The sequence below is a fragment of the Alosa pseudoharengus genome, unplaced genomic scaffold (genome assembly GCF_046254945.1).
Source record: "Alosa pseudoharengus isolate Yale_2024_CS ecotype anadromous, Long Island Sound unplaced genomic scaffold, YU_APseudo_1.1 YU_APseudo_1.1_scf_16, whole genome shotgun sequence".
Classification (NCBI taxonomy): Eukaryota; Metazoa; Chordata; class Actinopteri; order Clupeiformes; family Clupeidae; genus Alosa; species Alosa pseudoharengus.
Genome location: NW_027468630.1, coordinates 26,040,425 through 26,048,964, shown reverse-complemented (window position 1 = coordinate 26,048,964; position 8,540 = coordinate 26,040,425). Strand labels below are relative to the sequence as shown.

At 37.7% G+C, this 8,540-nt stretch overlaps 1 protein-coding gene across 2 annotated transcripts; it reads left to right on the top strand.

Annotated features, from left to right (window-relative positions):
* Positions 1-3,635: 3,635 nt before the first annotated feature.
* Positions 3,636-7,021, top strand: LOC143125815 (uncharacterized). 2 transcript variants are annotated; one of them, XM_076287564.1, is made up of 7 exons: positions 3,636-3,719; positions 4,433-4,496; positions 4,872-5,144; positions 5,293-5,358; positions 5,615-5,728; positions 5,809-5,861; positions 6,711-7,021. In XM_076287564.1, exons 2-7 carry the CDS (start codon positions 4,448-4,450, stop codon positions 6,780-6,782), a joined length of 627 nt encoding a protein of 208 aa, XP_076143679.1. In that variant the 5' UTR covers positions 3,636-3,719; positions 4,433-4,447; the 3' UTR covers positions 6,783-7,021. The 2 variants fall into 2 exon arrangements, with proteins under 2 accessions (XP_076143679.1, XP_076143678.1); XM_076287563.1 differs by having other exon boundaries at positions 4,872-5,216.
* Positions 7,022-8,540: the final 1,519 nt, after the last annotated feature.

Sequence of the window (8,540 nt, the reverse complement as noted above, 5' to 3'; positions counted from 1 at the left end):
ATTTGTCTGTATGTTTTCTTGTCTATCTATTAGAACATAGAAGAGGCAGACACAGTATATGTTCTAGGTTACTAGCACCATCATGTGGAGTAAGCAACTTTGGCTGCTCTTTTCTTTACCTCTAGCGCCATCTTGTGAAATCACCACTAGTTGTGTTTGTCCAAGATCACAGAACTCCGTGTCAGTATTGTGGTAGTCTGAACATTTCCCCTGTACTCAGAGCTGGCCCAAGCAAAGCCCTTTTGTGGCCCAAATTTTGGGGCCCCCACCACCTTGGCGCCACCAATAATTTTTAATTGATTGTAGACCCCCCCCCCCCCTCCCCCAAAACACACACATACACACGTACATGAAGAAAGAAAGAAAGAAAGAAAGAAAGAAAGAAAGAAAGAAAGAAAGAAAACAAATTAGATAAATAAAGTATTCTTATCTTGTGACTGTTTATTAAGTCAATTGGAAAGTGTGGTATATCTAATTAAGTTTAGTTGTTTCATGGTGCTTGATATTGATATTTTCTTACATTTCAGATTCAGGCATAGATCAAAATCTGAATGCAATGGAGCTGTAAATACTACACTTTTTGTGCTGAAAAGAGACTATCTAAAACATTACAGTGAAATAAGAGTCCACAGTCGTACGTCACCTATTCCATGCCCTCAATGTTTAAATATTTCGATGCACTCAAAGTTCCTTTAAGAACATGGCACACTCAGGAAGATCTAGGGAAAGTGAATAGAACTGTATTCCACTGTCAGCTGTGTAACTTTGTGGAGCCTTTCACCACAGCAGACATTTGCAATCTATTGTGATCTATTCCAGTAGTGCCTGGAAAGCGGATCAGCCAAGGGTTATGGCAGGTGCCTTGAAGTCAACTGTGGCAGCGCTGCCTTGAAGTTGACAATGGGGGTTCTCCGGGGGTGGGGGGGTGCCCCCAGACTCACCCCAGATTAGCTGAGTTACCAATTCAAAGTCTTAAACTGAAAGCAAATCATGTCTAATGACCCCTTGTTTTCAGGGAGAGCTTTTTTTCTTTGTAACCTTCAGTTTTGCTTTTTCGTTGTCCTGTTGTATTTTTTAACAGATAGAGCAGCATTAAGAGTGGCCTTGTCATAAGCAGGATTGCCTATGTAAAATGATCATAGCCTATGATCTCCTAAAATTGTGGCTGCATAGTCTACAGGCAGTTAAGAATGGTATTTAACCTGCTGCTGCATAGTTAAAATATAAAAGCCTATGCTTTATTTAAAGGGAAACTTGGCAGGATTTGGCAGAAATTGTGCATTATGCTATTTCAAACTGTGGGAAAAGGTAACGATAAAGCACCTGGATTTGTTTACAAGCTAGCGAACGGTTAGCATAAGTTTGGCAGAACTATGTGGATGTTACAAGGTAAGAAACACGATTTAAAACGAGTTTCTTGTTTCTCACTTCTCTTTCCGGGACGGTAGTCTCTTTAAGCGTGTAGTTACTTTACAAAATAGTTGTTGAAACATTTTACAAGAATATTGTATATTAATATCAAATGTCTGCATTCAAATACAAATCCATTAATCATACCAGTGCTTCATACGTGGTAACTTTGTAGTTTGCATGACTCCTGTTATACACAGCAGGTCAAAATCTTGTTTATCAGTAGCATTAAGCTCAGACGACAATGACACAATTATGAAATGCTAATATTGATGACACAGTAGTAATGCCTACATGCAGTTTGATATGATCAGGTGCTGAAACCTGATGGCAAACCTGGTCGCTTGGTGACTGGGCACAATTACTCTCTTCAAACATAAGTAAAATATACGGTAACGCTTTAGAATAACATGTGCTTATAGGTATTAACAGTGCATAATAAGCAGTTAACAATTCATTACTAACAGTTAGTTAACTGTTGTTATCCTTTAATAACATTAACTAACTGTTAACATGCAGCTTGTAAGTGTTAATAAGCAGCCTTTTAGGTTACTTACAAGCATATTTGTTAACAGTTGTAAGTGTTAACAAGCAGCTTGTTAATGCTTGTTAATGGTGTATAAGACAAAAAGGTGGATAACTAAAACGCTTATAAGACCTTTCTTAGCTATTTGTAGTAAATTTTGCAGCCCCCCAATCTAAAGCGAGGACCATGTAGCCTAAAGTTCCACAAGCCCAACCTTCTATCTCTCTATAGTCTGTATCTCTCTATCAGATAGAGAGTCTATCTAGCTTGGTTTAGCTGTGAGAAATACACCTTCAAAATTGTTGCAGTGAACAGGAATCGAACCACGGTCTCCCGTGTCAAAGAGTGCATCGCTACTTGTTGAGCTACACTACTGTTCCTAATTGGCTTATGGAAAATATTCCGATGTTCTATATCATACTAGCTATGCTTTTTACAAATATGTTTCTGATGGAAAAGTGGTGTTTAATTTCCATAATCTTTGTTCAGTGAACGCATAAAACAGTTTGTCAGTTTGTCAGCAGTCTAAAGATATGCCAGCTTTGTATATAGTTTGGTTACCTAGCAACCGAGGCTTAAAGACGATAAGTGGGTGCGTTCAAAGCTCTGGTTTAAAGTTGCAAACATAGGCGAACGTTTGTGATCGATTTAAAACATGTTTCAGTTTGCCTTGAACAGAGGCGAACATTCGTGGTCTGTTTCTGCATTAATTAAACACCACTTGTTAATGTTATTAAAGGATAACAACAGTTAACTAACTGTTAGTAATGAATTGTTAACTGCTTATTATGCACTGTTAATACCTAATAAGCACATGTTATTCTAAAGCGTTACCAAGTATACCACTTCAGCTGCTCACCCCAGGAGATTGTGTTGATGTGCCCCCTCCAAGCAAACATGCTCAATGTTTGCAATAGACGTGCCCCACAGTTAACAACACTGTTACACAAACCGCTGCATCCTTCAAAGATTTCAATTGCTCAAGGGAGATTGCAGTTCTTCAGAGTACTATTTTGATTCATCTTTACCAAGTCGACTCTCACATGTATAGCCTACTGCATGGGCCATTACTACTGCACCTCTATAGACATTCTTGCATGTGTCACACCTACTGTAGGTTAGCCCGATTCAAATCATCCCCATTTTGGACTTGTAACCTAAACTTCTACACTGAGGTTGTATGGCCATTCCTAACAGATCTACTCTACAGGGGCACTGTCACCTGGTTTAAAGATGTGGTCTGATATGCATGTGGACATGTTTCAGAACTCAAGCCCCTTGGGTTTGGGAATATGAGACAGGAAGAGCAGGCCATAGGCATGCAGTGCTGCTCTACCAAGGCCTCAGTGCAGAGCTCATTTCTAGAAAATGATGTGACCACAGGATGTAAAGAAAACAACACAGAGAGGCCTGCAGGGCACAGTCACCTTCTCTGAACATGTGACTTTGAAAAGATGAAAAGACTTCACTTCAAGGGAGTCATATACCTGTCATACCACTTTGTTTTAAAATAGAGATAAATAGAATTAATGAATTACTGCCATATGAGACACTGAACTGTGAGAGATCTTCAAAAAAAGATAAAAGACAGCTTGAAATAGGTATGGTGATGTGGGTGGTTAAAGCTTCCACTGTGGTTTATATCAAAACGCACAAAAAAGGTTGATATGTCCACGTCATTACACACTATAATAAATAGCACCACCCAGCACATCTCTCATTTCTTTCTGGGTGCTGTAATCACACAGTGTGATTTTGAAACTGATCAACTAAGCGAGTGCAGGTAAGAAATAGCATTTTGTGATGGATCTCACATGTTGAGACAAATCTATCAGGGACTGAATTCAACACTTGTAACCATGGTATTTGTGCTGACTCTGCTGAAGTCAATATTATGATTGTGTTTTTGACACATCAAATAGGATTTCCTAAATAACTACCACCATTTTATTCTTTCCTTAAACTAGCATGAATTAAAAGTAGGGCATTACTTTCAGGAGGTGCTCATATGAAGTATTTAATTGCTTATACTTATTTTGGTTTCAATTCGTACATGTTACATGCACAAATGTATCAAAGCAGCAATATATTGGGACAGTTAGGGACAATAGTGTCTCAATCATCTCAATTATCACTGTTATTGCAGCGCCTTCTATTGCACTATGTAACTTAGGTTCATCATGCGGGACACATGAACCTTTTCTCCACTTCTCTGAACCTCTGAGCCTCTTCCTTTAAGCATTATTTTTGCAACTTGCAGGGAATCACTAAAGTCTATACCTGCCCTCACATTGACAAATGACTCTAAAGGGGTACCCATTATGTTGAAAGAACACATAGAACATAGAATGCATGTTGTAGTTGCTCTAGTGAGAGTCCTACTTTGGAAGCTAATGGTTCTCACTCAGTATGATGCTAATGTTATTTATGTTGTCAGGTTGCTTTCAGAATTAACCAATTAACCAAAATGGCACATCTCTCTGTCTGTGTATACAGATTAACATTGGAAAGATGATCTTCCCGTACATACTCCTATTACTGATTATTTATGTATATACAGGTGAGACAATATCTTATTACAATTTCAATTTCAATTTAATTTCACTTATAGAGCGCCAAAACATTACACATCTCATGGCGCTTTACAGAGTGTTAAAACAATATACAATCTTACTACATTCAATACATCAAACAACCTTGCTATCATTGTTCAGTGATGTTATTACTTTTTCTTTGTATTTTTTCTGTATACTTTATCTATTTTATGTGGATGAATGTGTGTGGCACAGGCACATGGCTACCATACAGTATATAGTCTCATATTAATTAGGGAAAAAAGTTTCTATCACAAACAGAACTAAAATGTGTGTGTGTGTGTGTGTGTGTGTGTGTGTGTGTGTGTTTGTTTCTGTTTGTTTGTTTGTTTCTCCATCAGATGGAACACCACATCAGTCAGATACCAGATTAATAGCTAAGACTGGAGAGAATGTGACTCTCAAATGCAAAATAAATGTAACATCTGCAGATATTCAATCTATTTTCTGGATTAGGATGAAACAACCAAAAGAGCTCCAATACGTCCTGGGAACTTTTCCCCATACAACAACTTTTGCACAATATGATGGTTTCAGTGAACAACGATTCAAAGCGATAAATGAAAATGGAAAATATAATTTGCAAATTTATGATTTTCAAGATTCAGATTCAGGTATTTACTACTGTGGCTATTGTTCAAGACTTGTTGTGAAGTTTGGCAGTGGGACACTTATGAATTATGAAGGTATTATTATTATTATTATTATTATTATTATTATTATTATTATTGCTGTTGTTATGATTCTGGTGTTACTTTACAGAAAGTGAATCAAGGTTTCAAGACAGCACAGGCAACACAACAGCTTGTGAAATATCCACTGAAAAAGGTGAACACTGACTTTAATTGCTGAAATTGTTTTATTTCCAAGGGAAAAGAAAAAACATTTTGTGTATTCTTATTTAACATGATTTAACATGGAGTTTACATTAATAAATACTGCCATTTGGAATGAAACGACCATTGACAGAAAATGTATATGAGTAATTCAAAAGACAAGTATTTGCATAGCACAGACTATAACAAACATATTGAGAGATATCTTTAAAACTGTCTCCTTAATGTTTGTATTTTGGCATTTCTAGAGACCCTGATGGGTTATGTTGTTGGCTTGGGAGTGGCATTAAGTGTGTGTGTTGCTGTGAAGTCATTCCTTATTGCTTTCCGATTGAGAAGATCTGTATGTGAACACTGCAAAGGTAAGTACTCCATTGCATATGTAAGGGTTAGAGGCCATTTTCTTAACAAATTTATATGTGCATGTTTGTTTGTTTAACAGAGAGAGCTCAAAAGCAAATGCACTGTAACAACTCTGTGGTGGAGGAAACTCGGGTAAGTCAAATACTTACTACTAAAAATACTACTAAAAATAAATGTAATATGGCAGGGTTCTTAACTACCTTTACAGACCAATAAAAATAAAAGGCTTCAGATATGCTACTTTCATCACCTTACAAAAAGTGTCAAAATGCCTCAGAAGTACTGGGGTGCGTTTCCCAAAACCATAGTTGCTAACCTGTTAGCAACTTAGTTGGTTGGAAATAGGAAATTGCATTGCAACCAACAATGCTAACTTAGTTAGCAACTATGGTTTTGGGAAACGCACCCCTGAATTGTACCCTATAAAACGCTGCTTTGCATGTATCAAAAAGAAAAAAAACATAAGGGAAAAAGGATTTATGTACGGCTTTATGAATGTGGTATGCATGACCTGTCTAGTTAAGCATTGACAAATAAAATCATATGAGTACCTTCTAACAATATTGCCTTTCATTGAGTGCTTTTGTAACAGAGGCGAACTGAGCTAGCGTGCTAGTTGCCTGTGTAAATCCTCACACCCCTAACCTTAAGAATGCTTCTAACCGCTGAGTTGGAAGCCTGGGCTTTTAGCTCAGTGGTTAAAGCGTTCGACTCCCATGCCGGTGTGTGTCGAGGTGGCGGATTTGAGGGCTGTGAGCGGCGGACAAATTACGACCTCTGTTACACTTTCACCATGAGGGACATATTAGTAAAGCTTATATGAATATTTTGTATGACTGATGGAATGTGTAAAATTTGTTAGATGTCTATTTACAACAACAACTAACTATAAGGATAAATAAATTATTTAAGCTATGTTTTGTTTGTTATAGGCATTCTAATATATATACATCTACTTTATGACTGTTTTTGTGTTGCCAGATGCATTTGGATGATGTGATATACACAACGGTGATTTACAGCATCAAGACATTTAAGTCTCAGAGGATGTGAAACCTGTAGCTCTTTTGTTGTATCTTGTCCATGTTTAATTTCCTGTGACATTCTGGTATGTCATGTTGGTATCACTTTAACGTGTGTATAATTCATGTGTATAATGAATGTTGTCAAATGTGTGTTAATTACTACTGTATGTACGAGACAGTATCAGTTCTCCTCTTTTCATGTCAAGTCTGTAGAGCATTAGTGATTTGTTTGAGCTTTGCATAAAATAAAGATTATTTTCCTTGAAACTGTATCCCGAGAAAACTAATTTGTTTAATGCAAAAGCGCTCTGCATCACTGCATGTAGACACTTTTCACAAAAACAGAAGAGGTCTGGGCAGTGATCACACTGACTAATAGAATCAAAGGTATTCCATAGTTGCACTATTTGCTAGGGTTTCAAAGTGGAGCATGTGATACCATACCATAGATAACTAGATGTACCGCAGAGCGGTACAAAATATGACCGCCGCCCAGTCCAGCACATTTTTTCCACAAAAAGAAATCACGCTGAAAGGCCTATATGATTCTAACTGTCTCACTAAATTGCATTATCCACACTCAATTCTCACTGGTATCTGCTAGACAACAAGTACCAAAACATGATTAGTTCATAGATTTCACATGTAAAATTCATTTTATACAACCCCACCTCCATCTTGCCTGTTCATAATTATGAGAAATTCTTGATTGTTTGTGTTATGTTTATGTTATGTGTGTGGGTGTGTGTGTGTGTGTGAGTGTGTGTGTGTGTGTGTGTGTGTGTGTGTGTGTGTGTGTGCGTGCCTGCGTATGTGCCTGTGCATGGAAGCGTACATATGTCTACTGTGTGAGTATGTGTCATACGCAGTGCCGGCCCAAGCCTTTTGGGGGCCCTAAGCAGAATTTGATTTGGGGGCCCCCTCCCACAACGCAGTCACCTGTGCTTGGCGATAATTGACAACTTCACACTATAATGTCATATTATAAATTAATACAGTGAGGTTATGTATTAATACAGCGACTGATTATGAACTACTGTCCCCCTGGACACAGATGCATAAGGACCCTCTCCCCCTACCCTGTTTGTGCAAATGTGGGTACAAACGGGTGGGTGTGTGTGTGTGTGGGGGGGGGGTTAGATGTGATTTCCTGTTTTCTGGTGCATTTTTGGGATGGTCAGCTGGAGAAGGGCAGTACCTAAATTTGTTCAGATTCATAGCCTTTTGCTTTTTGACTTATTGGTAGTGAATTCACACAACTACTTGGGGTTCAGGGTCCCTTGACCTCTTGGGCTCGGTAGGCTCATTCAGTAATCCATCCTTGCTCACATGCCAAAAATGTTTTGGGGCTCCAATCTAGACTTCTGGCCCCATGTGCTTGGTAAACCAATGTATTAATATAGTTGTTATTTACACCAACCCTGTCACCTTTTAATCTTAGAGGGTACTAAAATCACAGATTTATTTGAAACATTCATATTCAAAGTGAAGCACTAAGGGTGGTTTACTGAAGTTGAATTGACAAATAACAAAATACAACAGCATTTGTATTTGTTGTAAACAAGTACATCAGTTTAATGACTTGTTTTTCAACAGATTTGCTGAACAAATCCGCAAATGTGCATTAAATGAGCAATTTTCAACTACAAAATAAAAACAAAATAGACAAACATTAATAATCAAAATTAACATGTCCCAAAAAATAGATAATTATTCCTACTTCGTTCCTGGTTTTTAGGCATCTGCAACTCTGCAGTGGACGAACCTGCAATGATTAAATAAATAC

Excerpts from the sequence above, each read along its gene's own strand:
- LOC143125815 (XM_076287563.1), top strand. The coding sequence starts at position 4,448 with ATGATCTTCCCGTACATACTCCTATTACTGATTATTTATGTATATACA. Across the intron at positions 5,359-5,614 it reads TGAAATATCCACTGAAAAAG|AGACCCTGATGGGTTATGTT; the intron begins GTGAACACTGAC and ends TGGCATTTCTAG. Across the intron at positions 5,862-6,710 it reads CTGTGGTGGAGGAAACTCGG|ATGCATTTGGATGATGTGAT; the intron begins GTAAGTCAAATA and ends TTGTGTTGCCAG.